Here is a 21,641-nt window from a genome sequence, read left to right on the forward strand (position 1 = left end):
GCGTTTAATGCTGCCCTAATGCTCGAAAGGATAGTGGGGAAGAAAGAGAAAAGAAAGTAGGGCTACCGTTTCTATTTCTGACTCCACAGCAGCGTTATCAACAGCGCCGTGTATTTTCCGTGGAGAGAATCCAACGTTCTATATTATCTTTTATCCTTTATGATATATGAAGGTGGTTTATTATTTTGGATATGTATTTATTTGAGGTAGTTTACCGGTGTTTATTTTAAAAGCTAAAGATCTAAATCCAATTGAAAATAAATTTAAATGGCTAAAATTTACTTAGGGGGTCAAATGAGTGGCCATTTTTGTAAAAAAAAAAAAAAAAAAAGTTGTAAGAAATGCATAGAACTGTGTTGAAATAATGCTAATACATTTGTGCACAGACTACTGATATTATTTGACAGTGGAAGCTATATTTTCAGAAATATTGGATTTTGAATAGCACGTGTATGTGAAAACTTTTGCTGGTGGATGGACGTGACATTACCCATGATGCTCTGGTCAGTACCAGTACTTAATTAGTAATAAACTTATATACTTACTATTGCTAATTATTCTCTTATTCATAAATGTTAGCATTGTGGATCTAAAACAATAACAGCTTAACAAAAACACAAAATGTGGCAGTGGACAGATGTGACATGGTTGTTCCAGATCCCATCATACTGATGCTCTGCAGCCATGTCAGCATTTCCACAAATGATCCCTGTGCAAAAACTAGTATCATAATTATTTAATGTATAGTTTATCATCATACTAAAGAGTAAATAACAATATAGAATTGTTATTTCTTTATAAAATGCTTATCATTAGAAAAATGTTGATTTTAAAAAGTGACGTGTGACATTCTTAATGTATGTATTTGCGTAACATAAGCAGGATGGATCAGCACCATATTCCATATTGCAACCTGTAAAAATAAAACGTGATATGTAGTATAGAATCTTGTAAGAAAAATTGGGGAATCTAAAAGAATAGAATATTTGTTTTTCAGGTAAATTCAGTTAAAATATAACTTGGCCATATGTGACATGAAAATATAGCATTAATTGTGATGAAATTGGACATTTTTTAGCTGAAAACATAGTTCATATGAACATCAACATGTTGCAACAGAACTGAAATCCTGTAAATTTGCATAACTTGCATTTACCAACAAAAAGTTCCTTTGGGGATTCACTTAGATTGATTTCTTATGCACAAAGACAAATAAGACCTCTAAGCAAATTTTAGCCGACAAAAAAAAAATACTGCACCAGAGAAAACAGGGAGGAGATTTAAGTATTCCAGAGAAGAAATGTTCAAAGTAACGAGGAAAATATAAAATGTGATTATTCTTTTTGGTCTTGAAAAATGTAGAATCTGATTGTCTAAAACTTAAAGCGGTCATATTTTGCTTCTTTAAATGGAATTATGCATTTTAAAACATTTCCCTGTGGTCTACATAAACTGTAAATGCTATGTTTGGGTCTGAATTCTTCATTAATTCAACTCCACAGGTCCATCTTCAATCCTATTTCTGAGTAATGACACCAGAAAAGTGCACAACTTGAGTTATCTTGCTAACAAAGTAGAAAAGCACTTGGAGAGCGCAGACCTCCGTCAAGGCAGATCACCCCCCCACACACACCAAAATTGTATCATTTGTTCCTTGTGCCAGTATCAACATTTCCTGAAAATTTCATCCAAATCCGTCGATAACTTTTTGAGTTATCTTGCCAACAGTCAGACAGACAAATCCTAATGAAAACATAACCTAAAAAAAAAACCTACTGCACCAGAGAAAACAGGGAGGAGATCCAAGCATTCCAGAGAAGAAATGTTAAACAGAAGGAGGAAAATAAAAAAGCGATTATTCTTTTTGGGTGTCCACAGTTCCTTAAAAAGTCTTGAAAAATGTTAAATCTGATTATCTAAAATTTAAAGGAGTGATATTTAGCTTTTTTAAATGGAATTATGCATTTTAAAACATTTCCCTGTGGTCTACATTAACTGTAAATGCTCTGCTTGGGTCTGAATTCTTCATTAATTCAATTCCACAGGTCCATCTTTAACCCTATTTCTGAGTAATGACACCAGAAAGGTCGTTTTGAGCGCTGGCCCTTTAAATCCAAATGATCTACTTCATGCCCCACTCCCTCCAGGTTGTTGACTTTGCTTTCTGTCCCGTTCAGCTACTTGTGTTCATTAATACAACCAACAACTGAACATTTTAGGTAATTGGCTCAAAGTTTGGACATATTTTCAGTTTGGACTACAACCACTGCTGATGATAAATAATTATAGCGTACACAGAGAAATGTTCGTCGGAATTCTTGACCTTATATGTGCAAATGTCGTGATGTAACTAGTTATAAAATGCAACAAATTAAGCAGGAATTAAAACAGGGTGTAGAAATCCACTCGTTTTTTGCCAAAATGAATATAAAGATAGCTTTGCCTCACCTGGAGGGTTCAAATTCAAACTTTTGGAACTATTAGGGTCCTAATACACAAATAAATGAACCAAAGACTAATAAAAGTATCCCTTATCCTTAGAAATAATCATTAATCCTTAAATCCATCAGTCAAAGATTTTACAATTCTACAAACACTATATACTGTACATGATTGTTTTGTTTTCTTTGGAAATATTTGTCAAGAATTTGTCAAATGTGTAATACTGTATTTTAATATAACAGAAATCAGAAAGAACAGAACTACCAACAGTCATTCATTCATCAGGGGAGGAGGTTAGATGCAGGTCTGCACCTTAGCAGTGTGAACTCCACTGAGGAAATGCAAATTTAATATCAGCTGCATAGATAATCCTGATTTTGTGTCATGGTTTAGACAAGGGTATAAGTATGAAGCATGTTCTATGAATGTAAGGTTTTAAATTTGATCAAAATATGTATGAAAATAGTCTTGAAGTCTTAAATTTCCTTAACCCTTAGGGGTCTGAGCCTCTTTTGTCCATTTTTGAGTAGTTTTGATTTTGCCTTTTTATACTATATGAAGAAGTGTTTACTATACCCATGTTTGTTATCTTTTTTTTTTTCAACACAGCTTCATCTCCCATCTGCCTATTATTTTTTCACTTTAACCTACTATATCAACACAAAAGGCCAAAAAAACCCACAAAAAATATAAAATCCGATTTGAAAAATTTATATAATTTATATAATTTATTGCATAAATAACACAAGGATGCTTAACGAACCTCTTCAAAGACTTTAAAAGGGAATATTGGTTCCAAATATTAGGTATATAAAATCAAAATTGTAATAAATTAAAACTATACTCAAATATTTGACATAAAAGCATATCTTTACATAGGGGTTTTCTCCGGTTTTCTCACCCCTCTTCCCACTCGCCCACCCCTGGTCCTCCCAGTTTCCGCATTCTGGTTCAGGTGGGGGTCATTCTCACTCTTACCTGTAATGCCAATGTAATCTGTGGATTAGAATCCACAGATTTGGCCATTTTTTCCATTTTGAAAAAGGACAAAAAATGACGAAGATATGGTCATAAATCTAACACCCTCCCCACCTCATGTTCATACTTTTACTCACATTTGCTTGTTCCAGTTTCAAATTGCCATATCTCCGGTTGTATGTGCTCTATCAACATCAAATAAAAAGTGGGAGAGTGTTTCAGGTCTGCACTTTTGAATGCAATTGTCCCCAGTGGTCTACATGACCGACTTCCAACGCTATGACATGTTGAAAATGTCATGTGATTCAGTCACTGTGGACCCCTAAGGGTTAAGCCTGCAGATATCCTCTACTTCCATGACTAACTCCTTTACAAATCATCTATGAAGTCAGTGTTTCAACCTTGAGCAATCTTCATCAGGGCTACATTTAACACAGCGTAGGTGTACATCCCTCATAAAATGTCCAGAACCACTCGAAGGCTACCATCACAGCTGAATCCAATATAATGAAAGACTTTGGCACAAGAAAAAAAACACAACAAACTGCACTGATTAGTGGAACTTGGAGGGAATCAGGTGCTTTGTCAGCCAATAATTTAAGTCTTAAATCTTTTTTAAAGATTTTCCGAGCTGTACTTCATGCAGGAAGGACAAACAAGAACTCAATGAACAAAGACTCTAATTTGAGCCCTTTTTTTTTTTTTTTGAGCCTCTTTTTTTTTTTTTTTTTTTTTCGTCCGTGGACTTCTGTAATACTTTCTGTTCCTGTCTGTCCTGCAGCAGTTCATGCAAGGCCGCTATGCTAACGGATTCCAACTGTCAGTCTCACATCACATCGATCGTCCCTTCATTGGCTCCCCATAAAGTATAGAATTGATTTCAAGGTACTACCTTTCACATACAAGGTCCTACATGGACTCGCCCCTTCACACATTTATGAACTTGTGCATCCGTACTCCTCCTATTGGCCGGTGGATCATTCGACCAAGGTCTCTTTATTTATACCCTACGCACACCACAAGTCCAAGGGTGATTCATACCATTAGGGCCCCATCTCTCAGGGATAGTCCCCCTAAATCTTTTAGCTCAGCTTCCCAAAACTATTTTTTTTTGTTTCTCTGTAGCGATGTTTTGTGTATTTTTATGTTTGTTTTTTATTAATATGTGTGCAGTTCTGTATCTGTATCCTGAAAAGCACTTTCTACTTTTGCTTTAAAACGTCCTATATAAATAATTTTTTTTTTCTTAATTACAAGGTCGCCTAAAACATGAAAACATGAAGGAATACGCTCTATTCAGTCAATTGATTTAACTATTGATTTACACAAAAATGAATGCGCTTCTCTTCTTTCATTAAATCTAACTATTATTTCATCACATAATCACAGAACAAGGTTGAAAATTAACCCACCATTTACCAAGTCTGAAGGCTATAGAAAACTATAGAAATAGTTCAAAGACATCCCTGATAAATTTCCACTTTAATAAATGTGGAGAGAAAAGAGGAACGAATGCAAGAGTATTCAAAAAAGACACAAAAGGTTAGTGAATGCTTCAACAAGTATTATTATTATTGAATCATATGCCATAGCATTTGCAGTAACTAGATCTGAAATGACTCAAAAACCTTCAGGACATTACAGACTAACAATTTTTAACACAGACTCATGAATACCATTATTCCAAAAGAGAATATTCCTGCCTCTAGTAGAGGTCCAAAAGCATATATGGACAAAAATATAGGGACAAGTCACACTTAGGCTTGTAAGATGTCCTATTCATTGTGATTTGAAATATTATTATGAGTAATAATGTAAAGTCATTATTTCTTATTAGACCTTTATTTAACCAGATAGAATCCCAGTGAGAGGTCAGCAGCACACGCCATGAAGGAAAACAGGTTTTACAGACAGGTAGTATCAATAAATGAAAACAAACTGTAATAATATTGTAAAAACAGAAAAGTTAGACAGTTTTTTTAACGAAGGCTGATTTTTGTTCTAAAGTGACAGATGAAGAAACCAGACGACTACTTACGGTTTAAAATGATCATTTGTGGTCAGAATATGGCAAATATTTCAGAAATGTAGAGGTGGAATATTTAAAATGATTATAATAATCTAAAAAATTGTGTCAACATCGAATAAAATTGAGTAAAGACAAACTCTGGATTTTTTTACTACATGATTTGTGGATCATACATGATTTATAAGATTTGTAGATGACACTGTAAACAAAACTGGCCCTAAAGACAAAATAAATATGTTATATGTAAAATTATATTCTGGTATTTGTCATTATCATTGTATAGCCCTGCCCCATTACAAATTAAATCCTTTAACCCAGGGGTGTCAAACTCATTTTAGTTCAAGGGCCACATTCAGCCTAATATGAAATAAAGTGGGCCGGACCAGTAAAATAATGTAAATAATAGGATAAGAACTTAGAAATAATATCAAATCCAAAGTTTTCTCTATGTTTTTGAGTGAGAAAGTAAAATTCTGTAATTAAAATGTTTACATCTACGAACCGTACATGAACGCAACATGAACAAATATGAACAACCTGAAAATTCTTAAGAAAAATAAGTGTAATTTTAACAATATTACATCTCAGTTTATCATTTAAACATGTGCATCACAACGTACAGATCACAGTGGATCTACAAATACACAAAACATTTGATAACAGGGAGAATATTGTTAAAATACTACATACTTCTCTTAAGACATTTCAGGTTGTTCATATTTTTTGTGAAAAGCCAGTCTGTAAATGTAAAAATTTTTTTTTGTAATTTTACTTTTGATACTAAAACAAAAAGAAAAAATTAGCTTTTTTTCATTATTTATATGTTATTATGATAGTATTTTACTGGTCTGACCCACTTTAACTCTTTCGGTGCCAGACAGTTAAGGGGCTAATAAGCCTTAAAAGTGCCACAGAATTTGGCCGTTTTTCAGTATTTCGTGTCGTTTTTATAATATTTGAAGAATCCTGCAGGAAACCGCTCGGTAACATCCGACCGATTGCTGATTAGATTCAAAACGCACTGGACGCAGCCGATTCATTATTGATCGTAATTTGCATAATTTATAATAATAATAATAGTAATAATAATAATAATAATCTTTATTTATATAGCACTTTTCATACATTAAAAACTGTAGCACAAAGTGCTTTACATATCAGTTTAAAAATCAGTACCGTCCCCCAACCACACCCACCCACTCACCCGCACACACACACACACACACACACACACACACACATATACATGCAAACCCACAAGCTCACACATACTTAAGAAGACTGACTGAGCACGGGTAGACCAGAACAAAAATGTACAAGTAAAAGTAAAACATCAATTTAGGAGGCGCTGTCTCAGGGAGCCATCCGCACCAGGAGGCAGCTGCCGACCCCGGCGACCAGGCACCAGCAACACAGCCCCGCATCCCAACTAGTGGGAGAGGGCCAACTGGGACCCCCACCCACCAGAAAGGAGCGGACCCCAGTGAGAGAAGGCGCCACAGCCCCCGGAGTCCACAGCCGCCCCCCGGCATGGAGGGCTCCCTCTGATGAAACACCGGAGAATAAGAAACATTAAAAAGATATAAAAATATTATTCGGTCACGTGACCTCAAATTCCTGTCTGCTTGGTCTCAAAAGGGGGACACAGACAGAACGTCATCGAAATGTGAGAAAGAAATGGGGGTGGATGGTTTGTTTGTACACAAATATGGCGTGTTCTCCAAAGCCGATCTGATCGGCCCGTGGCACTTTAAAGGTTGTATTCGTAAAGCCGATTTAATCGGCCCATGGCACTGAAAGAGTTAAATTGAACATCCTTGACTGATAATATCTTCAGTGTAATTTTTACATTTCACAAATTCATCCCAGGGACCAGATTGGACCCTTTGGCGGGCCGGATTTGGCCCCCGGGCTGCGTGTTTGACACCCGTGCTTTAACCCATGTAGTGTGTATTGAGTGACAGAAAACAAAAAGAAAAATCTCTAAAAAGTGCTGTGGCTATATATGAATAAAGCAGGGAGTATTGGTGCATTATGGGAAGAGCTCTTCAACAGAATGAAATGTTCGTGGTGACTTGAAGCAGCGTCTTCATAAAGTAAGTAGATGACTGGCAGCTGAACCGCTCAGGTCACATTCAGACAAATAATGCATTTGCACTATACGTTGTTGTCATAAACTGCCGCATTCAGCACCTGCCGACTCTAACGTGGGTGTGTTTGATGTCAGTAATGTATGCTTTTTACACCCACCACGAGGATTGCCCTTCCTTGGCTGTTATGGAGTATGAATACGGAGAAATGAATTGAATCATTGTGGCAGCAGTAGTGTGGGAAGAGCGCTGGGGGCTGGAGAGAGAAAGGGTGGAGGGTGGATGGTGGGGTGGGGTGTTCTTAGAGCGAAGCAATTCCTCAGTGTGGCCTCTGCTGCTGTGACAGATGGAGAAAAGGGCAAGACAAAGAGGGTTCACAAGAACAAAACCGGCCGACATGAAAGCAGCGAGGTAGCAGGAGAGAGAGACCCTGACAAAAGATGGAAAAGCCTGGAGTCGAGACCTCTGTCCGATCGGGGAGACAGAGACCAAATGAAAGACTCTGACACCCCCCCGCCACCCTCTCACCTACCTGTTCTCGCCTTCATTCTTTTGGGTTCTATTTGCCAAGTAAATAAAGGGTCTATTTTTCCAGCGAGCATCCCCCTCTGCTCACTGATTGATCTGTGGCCGGTGGTAGAATTTAGACTCAGCCTGTTTATTCTTTCACACTCTTCCTTGAACCTCTGACTCTTACTTTTTTTTTTTTTTTTTTTTTTTTTTAACACTTTATTTATTTTTTTTTTTTTACCTCTATCTCATGCCTACAAAAGAAGCAGAAGCAGCCGTAAGATTAGAGAAACCGTTTGAAACCCTAAAGCAACTGGAAAGTACTGAATGGGAGAAGTTGAAGTCTAATATTTTTCACAGAGGTGCCTTTTTTAAAACGCCTCTGACCCTAGATTTTCCACTGGAGCCGCTCTTTGTACACAGCCAACTGTTGCAGCGAGGGAAAATTGTACACGTTCACTGAAGAAGTGAAGCTTTAAAATGGTTTTTTTTGTCTTCAATTTGAATTTACTCTTCGAGGTCACAAGTCACAGTGCGGATGCGGCTGTGTGGTTTTGTTACCGAATAGTTCTGCATAAGATAAAATAGCGTTTCAGCTTCTGTCAGTTTAAGGGTTTGCTTCCATGTCAAGAGAGGAAATGTTTCTATCCTTTGTTCTGTTTTCAAGCTGTGTTCTTTTTCTCATATGAACAGCTGGTGACGGCACTATGCCTTTGTCCTTGCTCGCTGGAAGGGATGACAAGGACACAAAAATGTACTTGTCTACTTTTCTTCTTGTCCATCGTCCCTTTTTTGCTGTTTTTCCAAGTGTTTGTTTTTTTTTTCATTTCTATTACTGTTTTTTTTTTCTTAGGTTTGTGTGTTGTCTGTCCTTATAACAATAATGGAACTATTCCTAAATCATGTCTCTCAAGTCTAAGTGCCATTTCCTTTTGCTGATTTTACTTTAGCAGGAAAAAAAAGAATTATTGTCGTAAACATGTTTTTTTTTTTCTTGACTAGAAAAAAGTATAAAATGTCACACGGCATGAATTTACCTTCAGTGGAAAAAAATACAGTGAAGAGTTCAGCCTGCATTCTGTCAATGGAAAACAAAAATAAATAGAGTACATACACGGCATTAATCAATGCTTTTCCTTTTTGATTCTTTTTTTTTCTGAAGCGAGTCCATCAGTGTTGCTATTGATTTGTCAGCATTCAATGATTTTTTTTTTTTTTTCCCCCTCACCTTGTTTCCGTCAGTTTGGGTTCATTTGTAAATCTTTCAAGTAACACACACCGATCTACAAAACATACTTTTTCATCGGCACATGCATAGAAACAGCCTCTCCTTCATGTTTCTGCACAGCTCAGCATCGAATCTGCTTTAACTAAAGCTGCATCCAAAGCTACGCTACAAAGGATCCTTGTTTCATAGTGGAAAAACAGGAATGTGATTGAAATCTTACAGCTCAGAAGTTGTCTGCCACTTTCTAGAAATGCGTTTGATAAGCTTCTCTTTGAGTCGGAAAGCAGAGTTTTTTTCTTTTTTTTTTGTTGAAAGTGAACAACAGCAGTGCCCCCTTCAGTGTGGCCTCATTTGCGTTTGTATCAAAGTTAATACAAGGAGAAGAGACTATAATGAGGCAGTCAGATAGTTCAGACAAAAGCGGTCAAAAAGCAGATGTTAAATCATTAATGCTCTACATTAATAAATCCCTGTCTGTCTGTCTGTAGAGTTCACGTGAGGAGGACTGATAAAGTGGGCACGGAGGCGGCGTTCCACCCTATAGAGGAGTACATGATACATGTGGAGGAGCAGTTCCAACATCTGGCCAGACGCATGCACGTCGACAAGAAACGCGTCTACCTGGCCACCGACGACCCCTCGTTGCTGCAGGAAGCCAAGACCAAGTCAGTATCATCGGCGCTTTTGTAATCACGTGTTACTGTGTAACCAGCCACGTCTTATTTCCTTGTGCCTTCTTCTCCTTCTTCTCCCAGGTATCCAGACTATGAGTTCATCAGCGATAACTCCATCTCGTGGTCAGCGGGCCTTCACAACCGCTACACCGAGAACTCGCTGAGAGGAGTCATTCTAGACATCCACTTCCTGTCACAGACCGACTTCCTGGTCTGCACCTTTTCCTCACAGGTCGGTCCAATCTTTTACCCCCTTTTCCAACGTGGCTCTGGTTTGAAGCATGTCCTCTCAGATCGGTTTAGTTCAGTGTTTTTCAACCATGGGATCGGGACCCCACGTTGTGTCACCTGCAATTCAAATGGGGTTGCCTGAAATTTCTAGTAATTGATAAAAAAAAAATATATATTACTAATAAAAGACATATGGTGAGTGGAGACAGACAATCCCAATACATAAAAGACATGACAAACTGTGAAGCTGAAACTGATGCGCTGTGGTTCTGTTTATCTGTCAAATGTTCATTGTGGTCGGTTTCAGATGCTGCAGCTCTTTCATAATTCATAGTTTGAGTTCTTGTTTGTTCAGTATTAATTGTCAGCCTTGTAAATCTAAGCTGGACTGACTGTACATATCCTGACCAAGGAAAATAAAATTCTCACTTTGTGCAGTAATCTACACCTGGCTTTTCTGCCTCCGTCCATAATAATATACATTATATAGACTAAATGTGGTCTAAGATTAATGTTTATTTGGAGCAAACTATTACATGATCAAAAATAAATTAATTTTAGCCAAAAAAAAATGTCTCCATTTTGAATGTCTGGGGTCACCAGAAATTTGTGATGTTAAAATGGGGTCACGAGCCGAAAAAGATTGGGAACCACTGGATTAGTTACTCTGAGGAAAGACTTGTTTTAATGAGGACAGCATCCAATCGGATTTACGAAGCCTTCTTTTTCTTTTTTTTTTGAACGTTCTTTTTATTGAACATTTTCAAATGTATACAGTCCAGCACAGTGCTTGCAGGTTGTATGAAATATATAGCAAATCCAAAATATGTCCACAGCAATGATCTCAAAAGCCCTTATTAAATCTGTTTCAGGTAGTTGCATTCTGAGTTCCCCAATACTCCAACACTTTGCCAAACTTTGCTATAAAGACATCCTTCTAATCATTAATATAAAATCTTATTCTTTCCAGAGAAATACAGGATGTATCAAAAAAAAAAAAAAAACTATACATTTTGAAAAATTACCCCCAGTTCTGCATTTGATAATTTTTGGAATTTTCTTTTATGGACGTCGGTAGGCAAATTTACAGACCCAGGGTTTCATGCATGAGTGAGCAGGGGCAAATTGCGCAATCCAAGTTAAAACTGGTTTGTGTGGAGTAGCGGTGGGATTTAAATCCAATCAAAGGTCATGGGAGGGGACAATGGGCATCCATCTTGTTTTTATACTGGATTAAATTTATATAGCGCTTTTCTATGAACGCATACTCAAAGCGTGTACAGTGGACTGACACATTCACACTCTGGTGGTGGTAAACTACATTTGTAGCCACAGCTGCCCAGACTGACAGAAGCGTGGTTGCCAATTCACCCCTCTGACCACTACATATGCAATACACATTCATACACCAGTGTGAGTAGCAGCACTGGAGGCACAGAGGGTGAAGTGTCTTTCCCAAGGACACAATAGCACATGACTGGGACAGAGCGGGATTCAAACCGCCAACCCTTCGGTTATTGGACGACCCGCTCTACCATCTGAGCCATGGCCGCCCCAAAATTGCCAGATTACAGCATTAACACTTTGGCCACCATGTAAATTTCATTTCTTTACCCATGGCAGCTGTTCCTGCCTTTGAAAGTTAATTCAACTTGTTTAGGCGTGGAAATGGGATGGAGAGAGATACGGCGTCATGGATCTCCACTTCCCACTACCCTAACCCTAAGTTGGCCTGTCCTTAGTGACATTTTCAGGCCTAAACAGTAGGAGTGTAAGAAAATATCGGTTCTGCAATATATCGTGATATTTCATTTCACAATACTGTATCGATATTAAAAAGTACTGTATCAATACTTTATTATTTATTCAAATGCAGACATTGTGGAGGTTCATTTTTGTTTTTTGTTTTTCTTTTTTCGTTACACTTTGGGATTGCACAAAAATAATGTCATGATGTTAGGTATGAACTAATGGAATATGAAAATTTGAGCAAGATTTTAAACTGTGATGTCTGTAAAACATAATTTAAGTTTTAACACAGGAACATTTTGTGATCTAGCATCAGATCCTGTTGTGATCAAATAAAAATGTGTTTAGCATTTGTGCGTATTCTTCAAGGAAATAATCATTTTTAAAAAAGAAACAAACAAAAAAATTGCCTTTTTGACAGTATCATAATATATCGGGATATATTGTATCATGATCCTAGTATTGTGACTTGTATCGTATCGGCAGATTCTTGCCAATACACACCCCTACTAAACAGGTTGAATTAATTTTGAAAGGCAGGAACAGTTGCCATGGGTAAAGAAATGAAATTGACATGGTGGCTAAAGTGTTAATGCTGTAACCCGGCGATTTAGTGGAAAACAAGATGGATGCCCGTTGTCCCCTCCCATGACCTTTGATTGGATTTAAATCCCACCAGTTTTAACTTGGACTGTGTAATTTGCCCCTGCTCACTCATGCATGAAAACCTGAGTCTTTAAATTTCGACAAATATCCACTGATCCCCTACCTACCGACGTCCCTAAAAGAAAATTCAGAAGAAAATGCAGAACTGGGGGTAATTTTTTAAAATGTGTAGTTTTTTTTGGTACACCTTGTATAGCCTGATATCAAAGACTTCCACAGATGTATTGAAGGAGGTTCTTCTCCTACCCATCTGGTCATAATAGCCTTTCGGCCGAGCATAACCAAAAAATGAACAGTATTCTTATGTGATCTCAACGATTCAGGGATCCATCCCAGTAGACATAATATTGGATTAGGCTGTAATTGGTGCTTAATTACCACGCTAACCTCAACACATATGGTTTGCCAAAACTGTTGGAATCTTTTCACATTCCCAGAGGCAGTGAAGTCTCGTCCCTATAATAGTCTTACATTTTGGGCAGTGTGGAGAGGCCCCTGCTGTATATTTACTGTGCATATATAGAAACAAAGGCATTTTATTCTTGTGCACCGTGACATTTTAATCCATTAACAATAGAAAATCAACTCCAAGAGGATTTTACCTGCAAAGTAGTCTTATGTATTTAGTGCTTTGAGAGTTGTTCAATTTCTGCAAACAAAATAAGTTTTTCGTCGCAAGTTTTAGTCTTAGTTTTGTTAACTGCATTAACTCTGCAGAGCGGCACCAGCATTTGTTTAGAGTAAATAAATGCTTAATTCAAGGACAGAATTATTGTGACTCAAACCAAACCTTTTTTTAATGCCATTTTTAAAAGAGGATTTTTTTTTTTTTCTGCCTAGTTTACTCAGTTCCGGTTCCAGTTATTGTTACCATCATAATTATCACCATGGTTATTGTTAGTATTGTTGATATGTTCTTGTGAGGGTCTTCGCCACCTTCTTCTTCCTTTTTCTCTCCTTCTCCATGTCAGGTCCGCCATCAAAATGTGGTTCAACAAAACTCAAAGTAAACACAGCAGAATATCAAGGGGAGCTTCATATACTTTATGAAGTTTCCCTTGGCAAAGCAAATTTGTTCAGCACCAAAAGGCAGCCAGACTACCATTCTGCTGTTATGATGCTGGACAAGACAGGTTAAAAGAAAGACATTCTTAAAAAGACAGGAATAAATGCATTTAAATATCAGCATAGTCTTACAAAGTTGTGTTTTTAGTCGGTTCTAGTGTTGCTGGGAAGTCAGGGTTGTGTATAAACAGCACCGTGTTGTGTTGGTGTCAGGGGGCATTTCTGGAATCATAATGTTTGTTTATTCTCAGAAAAGAAGACTGCAAAGTGTTGGAAATAATTAGAGGTTGTCTGCATTAAACAGGCAATAATATATAAGTGGAAACGTAAAGAACAGTCATAACTTACTTTAATAGCATATTGTTTTAAATGGGTAATTGCCTGCTAATAAAAGTCACTAAGATTAAAACAATACCTCATGTAGAGTATGAAATTGGGAAAACAAAGAAAATGAGGTCAAATTGATAAAAGCTTTTTTGTGAAAATGCTGTAGAAAACCATTCTGAAGTGACACAAGACAAAGCCGACCGACTGATAGTTAAATCTCTGTGATTGAACCACTTCATTGTCCAGTTTTCACTCACATGTTTCAAGGCATTTAAGCTTTTTATTATGCCTTTGACATTAAAATGGTATTTGTCATCTATTATTCTGATCATGTCAGCTTTTAAAGCGCTGTTTCATACTGAGTTATAACATGGAGTGGATGGCTTCCTGCCAGCCCTAAAAATACTGTGCGAGACACATAATTCCTATTTACACTCAGAGCTTTTTAATGCTCTTCAGTGATCTGCCTGGAAGGACTCACTCTGTGCATCGCATTCCTCTTTCAGCAGAACTGAAATGAGTTGTGTTGTACAGTGTAGTAAGAAGGCCTGTTGTCCTTTCTGCGTAAATATATTCACATTTCTCAGCTTGTGATCAACACAAACCTTTTTAGTGTGAAAATAACCCCTTTTTGTGTTTGTTTCAGGTCTGTCGTGTAGCCTATGAGATCATGCAGACTCTGCATCCTGACGCCTCTTCTTTCTTCTACTCCCTCGATGACATCTACTACTTTGGAGGTCAAAATGCCCACAACCAGATTGCCATCTATCCCCACCAGGCACGCAACAGCGAGGACATTCCCCTGGAGCCTGGAGATGTGATCGGCGTGGCCGGCAACCACTGGGACGGATACTCGAAAGGCATCAATCGTAAACTGGGCCGCACCGGCCTCTACCCTTCCTACAAGGTCAAAGAGAAAATCGAGACCGTGAAGTATCCCACATACCCCGAGGCAGACAAACTGCTCAACTCTCAAAAGAAGTAAAGAAGAAATGAAAAAAATAAAGGAAGAGAAGGAGAGAGGAGAAATACGCAGACTCCGATTCCAGGGAAGGAGGCTGCTTTTGTACAGATGAGAGAGGCGTACTTAGTGCGCTAAGCTGAGAAGAAAAGAGAAAAAGCCTGAACCCAGGGGTGATAGGAATGAGAATGCACTCTGTGTGTTTGTGTGTGAGAGCGTACGCGGGCCTGCGTGCGTGTGTGTGTATGCGCGCGTGTGTGTGTATGCGTGTTTGTGTGCATAAGCGTGTAGGAGCGCGTGTGCACTTGTGCAAATGCTTGTGCATATGTCAGGTCATGGAAGACTTGCACCCTACCACTACTCCCCTGCCCGACGCTCTTAACGTCGGGTCTGTAGAGATGTAGACATGAACATTGATTTTAAATAAAGCAAGGAAACAATTAAAATCTACACAACTGACCAAGTTCGCTCTCCTAAGAACACAGTCTGGGACTACTGTAAAGACTGGCACACCCCAGAGTGAGCTTTGAATCAATGACTGAAAAAAAGACAAACTGGAAAAAAAGTGTTTTCATTTTTATTTAATTCTTTTAAGTGGTTTTGATTCTAACCTTGCCTTTTTCTTTTCCTCCAGTTATTTTTTTTTTTGTTTACTGAATGTACTGTATCCCCTTCTTGCCATGCTCACCCCCCCCACCCCTTCCCCCCCAGCTGCTCCACTCATGTTCACTGTGCTTCCTACTCGTCTCTACATGTGCAATTAATTTTAAAATACCATTGTGCTTTTATCAAGTGTTTTTAACGGTCTTAATTTGGTGTGTATGGGGCTTGTGCATTGTATACTGTACAGTGTGTGTGTGTGTGAGAGAGAGAGACAATGATAATGATGACGATGAATGCGTGCGCGATCAAGTGTGCTTTTAAAAGTCTAAGGGGCCATGTCACGACCTGGTGCCTGTTACTGGTGAGCGGTGTTTTTTTATTTCTCCCCCCCTGACCCGACTGAATAGTGTTTCTGTGCGACTGTAGACTGGTGGTGACGGTGGGGGACTGTCCTCCAGCCCCAGCACTTCTCGGAACAATGGTGAACTCCAGTCACTCCGTTGGTGACTTCTAGTGAACAATGGTAAGATTATGTCGAATATGGTGAACTCTTGATGCACGCGCACACACGCAAAATAGGAGCCGTCCCGGGGCTCACCAAAAGAGGCACTCCACTGAGATAATGTCCGTTTTCGACATCTCTGCTGTCTGTTTGTTTGTCCTTCTTTTGCTTTTTTTTTTTTTTTTTATATCCGTTTTGGGTTTTTTTTTTTACTTCCGTCATTGCTGTTTTGAAAATAAATGAGGAAAAATACGCCTATGTTTAAGAACGATAATGCTATCTCATATCAAATCCCCATCATGAAGGCTTTTTTTTTTTTTTTCATAACTTATGTTCTTGGGCATTGTCTTTGATAACCACAGATCGAATAAACTTGAGAAACCAACACAGCACTTTTTCCCTCCGTCTGATTCTGTTTCGCCATCTGCTCCTCGTCTCTTAACAGGCGACACCTGCTCATTCAATCAGGCTGAACATGCGTCAGCTGCATTACACACATTCCTAAGTGAGAATCAGGGGCTTTTTATATTTGAAGAGTTCGTTTCCTGAAGGGTATCCATCTATTTTTGAAGAGTGAAAGTCATTATGAGAAGTTCATCTTTTGATAGCTTCATAAAAAGGAAGACCTTGCCTCTAAAATTGGAATCATTTTTGGCATTTCTAGGATTGAAGCTACATCGCTAACATCAAAAGGTAACAGTGGTTTGTTTTATAAATCATTCAGCGGGTGAGGATTTCAAGTCATTCCAGAGGAAAAACTCTTCAATCTGCTTTTGATTTACATTTCAAGCTTAAGACCGAGATCAGTACATCCGACAGACGTTACCATCCTTCATTTACATATGCCTTGTGACAGCTACATGACACTTTCTGCCCCAAATACCAAACATTTGACAATACTCCCCGTGGAGTTACAACGCAGGTACAGCGGCGAAGCTTCAGTAGACTTCCTGCTCCCGTCTAGTGTCCTACTTCCTACTTCCTGCGTGTCGAAAGTCGTTTATGATCTCGTTCTGTGTGTCTTATTTATGGGCTGTCTTGTTCCTTGCCTACTCGTGGGGCTCTGAGAGCTTCATTACAGATCCCGCTTTAATTTCACTGCTGATCTGCATGCTTCGACGGACATGCATAAGCAAAGCAGGGATGGGCTTTTTTTTTTTTTTTTTTTTTTTTTTTTTTGAATGGAGAAATAGTTTTTTTTTTGTGCTTTTTTTTCCATTCCTCTCACCGACAACAATTCACAACCAATTTAGCCTGCATTAACAAAGCTTCCACCGTACACACAACATACAGCATCAGCTTATTGGACATCCCATTTCACTAGGAAGCAGTACCTCATGGGCTTTAGAAATGCACACACTAACTGGAGGGCATTTTAATTAAAACACACTTGTTGCTGTCAGTGGCCTCTAACAGTCGCTTAAGAGAGACGTTAGTTTGGTTAATTTGTCTGTTAATTGGCCGCTGCTCCTGATAGAGAGCGTCCACATTTTTAGCAGGCGGGTACTTTCTCTGAAGTGTAATTTGGGATGTTTTTTTTTTTTTTTTTTTTTTCCACACAGCAGAACTCGTCACTGTCCAATTTGTTTCCAAATGCAAGAACAGTTTTAGATGTTCTCAATGACTTAAGTAGAAGTACTAATGCCACACTAATCCTCACTTAGTTGAAATTCTGTAAATATTAGCCCCGAAATGTCACTTTTATCGGTATTTATGTTTCCAGGTCTCTATAGTGTATTTCTACAATACATTAGCATCTTTATTCTAAATGCTCAATTAGGTTTATGTTTTTACCCGCCTCATATTTCTTTGCAAAGTGTCAGAAAATTTCTTTTTTTTTTTACCAATTCTTTTGCACCTTTGTTTTCAGGAAGAACTTAAATTTCAAAATAAGGCCTTTAATTACACTGGTCAACAACAAATTTATTGTTTAAGTTTTTTGAGCAGATTTAGGATAATTTTGGTGTGCTGAATCCAAAAATCACATTAATTTTTGCTCAATCAGGTCAACTTTCTGAACTATGCTACATATTGGCTTTTTAACATTTTTGCTTACATTTATGGGCATTTTCACATCATATGATACAAAATTCTTTCATATTTCTTGCAATAAAAGAGTTCTGAAGATTTTACTTTTGCCAATTTATGATTAATGTTTTTTTTAATATTGCAGGTGAATGAAATGGCTTCGACTAGGAGATCTTGCAAAAATAAGCCTGATGTATTCTGCTACATCTGCGCTGAATACACCATTGTACCTAACATAACAGGAATCAAGTCAAAAAAACCTGACCTGATTGAGAAAAACAGGTGTCATTTTTGGATTTAGCGGTGAAAAATGGTCCTAATTCAGTTGAAAAAACCTAGACAACTTGCAAAAAACATTTTTTTGTAACCCAGTGTTAACATTGTTATAAATGAATGCTTAAATTTAGCATATTTATTATCAGAAACAACTGTAAATGTCCATAATGAAACTTTGAGATTATAGAAATAATCTTTCAACAATTATCATAAGTAATAAATGCTTAAAACAGTGTGTTTAAGTTAAAAAAAAAAAAAAAGAAAAACCTAAGTTTTACCATATTTATTATGAGAAACAAGTATAAATGTCGATAATTTAACTTTTTGAGATTGCAGAAATAAACTTTCAACTATTTTACATCTGCTCAAACATGCTTTTTGGTCTGGAACATTCAGTATCCATAGTATAGCTTCATTTTTATTGTTATTTATGTTTCTAGGTCTCTACAGTCTTTCTACAATACATTGGTATCTTTATTCTATACACTCAGTTAGGTTTTTTATGTTTTAACCCGCCTAGATGTCCTCATATTTTCTTTGCAGTGTCAGAAAATGTCCTTTTTTTTTTTTTTTTTTTTTTTTTAAACCAATTTTTTAGCATCTTTGTTTTCAGGAAGAGCTTAACTTTCAATATATGGCCTTTAATTATCATTATTAGAAATAATAAATGCTTAAAACAGTGTGTTTAAGTAAAATAAATACATTTTTAGCATTTTTATTATGAGAAACAAGTATAAATGTCCATAATGAAACTTTCTGAGAGTGCAGAAATAAACTTTGAACTATTTTACATCTGCTCAAACATGCTTTTTGGTCTGGAACATTCAGTATTCCATATTATAGCTTCATATTTATTGTTATTTATGTGTCAGGTCTTTACAGTCTATCTCTACAATACATTGGCATCTTTATTCTAAACATTCAATTAGGTTTTTTATGTTTTAACCCGCCTAGACATCCTCATATTTTCTTTGCAAAGTGCCAGAAAATGTCCTTTTTTTTTTAACCAATTTTTTTGCATCTTTGTTTTCAGGAAGAGCTTAACTTTCAATATATGGCCTTTAATTATCATTATTAGAAATAATAAATGCTTAAAACAGTGTGTTTAAGTAAAATAAATACGTTTTTAGCATTTTTATTGTGAGAAACAAGTATAAATGTCCATAATGAAACTTTCTGAGATTTCAGAAATAAACTTTCAGCTATTTTACTTCTGCTGAAACATGCTTTTTGGTCTGGAACATTCAGTATTCCATATTATAGCTTCATATTTATTGTTATTTATGTTTCTAGGTCTCTACAGTCTTTCTACAATACATTGGTATCTTTATTCTATACACTCAGTTAGGTTTTTTATGTTTTAACCCGCCTAGATGTCCTCATATTTTCTTTGCAAAGTGTCAGAAAATGTACTCTTTTCTTTTTTTTTTTTTAACCAATTTTTTTGCATCTTTGTTTTCAGGAAGAACTTAACTTTAAATATATGGCCTTTAATTATCATTATTATAAATAATAAATGCTTAAAACAGTGTGTTTAAGTAAAATAAATAAGTTTTTAGCATATTTATTATGAGAAACAAGTATAAATGTCCATAATGAAACTTTCTGAGAGTGCAGAAATAAACTTTCAGCTATTTTACATCTGCTCAAACATGCTTTTTGGTCTGGAACATTCGGTATCCATATTATAGCTTCATATTTATTGTTATTTATGTGTCAGGTCTTTACAGTCTATCTCTACAATACATTGGCATCTTTATTCTAAACATTCAATTAGGTTTTTTATGTTTTAACCCGCCTAGACATCCTCCTATTTTCTTTGCAAAGTGCCAGAAAATGTCCTTTTTTTTTTTAACCAATTTTTTTGCATCTTTGTTTTCAGGAAGAGCTTAACTTTCAATATATGGCCTTTAATTATCATTATTAGAAATAATAAATGCTTAAAACAGTGTGTTTAAGTAAAATAAATACGTTTTTAGCATTTTTATTGTGAGAAACAAGTATAAATGTCCATAATGAAACTTTCTGAGATTTCAGAAATAAACTTTCAGCTATTTTACTTCTGCTCAAACATGCTTTTTGGTCTGGAACATTCAGTATTCCATATTATAGCTTCATATTTATTGTTATTTATGTTTCTAGGTCTCTACAGTCTTTCTACAATACATTGGTATCTTTATTCTATACACTCAGTTAGGTTTTTTATGTTTTAACCCGCCTAGATGTCCTCATATTTTCTTTGCAAAGTGTCAGAAAATGTACTCTTTTTTTTTTTTTAACCAATTTTTTTGCATCTTTGTTTTCAGGAAGAACTTAACTTTAAATATATGGCCTTTAATTATCATTATTATAAATAATAAATGCTTAAAACAGTGTGTTTAAGTAAAATAAATAAGTTTTTAGCATATTTATTATGAGAAACAAGTATAAATGTCCATAATGAAACTTTCTGAGATTTCAGAAATAAACTTTCAGCTATTTTACTTCTGCTGAAACATGCTTTTTGGTCTGGAACATTCAGTATTCCATATTATAGCTTCATATTTATTGTTATTTATGTGTCAGGTCTTTACAGTCTATCTCTACAATACATTGGCATCTTTATTCTAAACATTCAATTAGGTTTTTTATGTTTTTACCCGCCTAGACATCCTCATATTTTCTTTGCAAAGTGTCAGAAAATATATTTTTTACCAATTCTTTTTGCACCTTTGTTTTTAGGAAGAACTTTCAATATATGACCATTAATTATCATTATTATAAATAATAAATGCTAGTAAAAAAGAAGATACAGACTTGAAGTTTTTAGCATATTTCTTATCGGAAACAACTGTAAATGTCCATAATGAAACTTTCGGAGATTGCGGAAATAAACTTCTAATTATTTTACTTCTGCTCAAACATGCTTTTTGGTATTGAACAGTCAGTATCCATATTATAGCTTCATATTTATTGTTATTTATGTTTCTAGGTCTCTACAGTTTTTCTACAATACATTGGTATCTTTATTCTATACACTCAGTTAGGTTTTTTATGTTTTAACCCGCCTAGATGTCCTCATATTTTCTTTGCAAAGTGTCAGAAAATGTACTCTTTTTTTTTTTTTTTTTTTAAACCAATTTTTTTGCATCTTTGTTTTCAGGAAGAACTTAACTTTAAATATATGGCCTTAAATTGTCATTATTATAAATAATAAATGCTTAAAACAGTGTGTTTAAGTAAAATAAATACGTTTTTAGCATTTTTATTATGAGAAACAAGTATAAATGTCCATAATGAAAC

General features: G+C 36.3%; 1 protein-coding gene across 2 annotated transcripts in view; it reads left to right on the forward strand.

Moving 5' to 3' along the window:
* The window catches only part of fut8b (fucosyltransferase 8b (alpha (1,6) fucosyltransferase)), a 142,630-nt gene extending 126,185 nt beyond the window's left edge, over positions 1–16,445 (forward strand). For both annotated transcript variants that reach the window (XM_030128776.1, XM_030128777.1), the window contains 3 exons: positions 9,766–9,942; positions 10,033–10,183; positions 14,636–16,445. In XM_030128776.1, the coding sequence (XP_029984636.1) occupies positions 9,766–9,942; positions 10,033–10,183; positions 14,636–14,974 (667 nt within the window). In that variant the 3' untranslated portion in view covers positions 14,975–16,445. The remainder of the gene's footprint in view (positions 1–9,765; positions 9,943–10,032; positions 10,184–14,635) is intronic.
* The last annotated feature ends 5,196 nt before the right edge of the window (positions 16,446–21,641 follow it).

Source organism: Sphaeramia orbicularis, chromosome 24 (assembly GCF_902148855.1).
Source record: "Sphaeramia orbicularis chromosome 24, fSphaOr1.1, whole genome shotgun sequence".
Lineage (NCBI taxonomy): Eukaryota > Metazoa > Chordata > Actinopteri > Kurtiformes > Apogonidae > Sphaeramia > Sphaeramia orbicularis.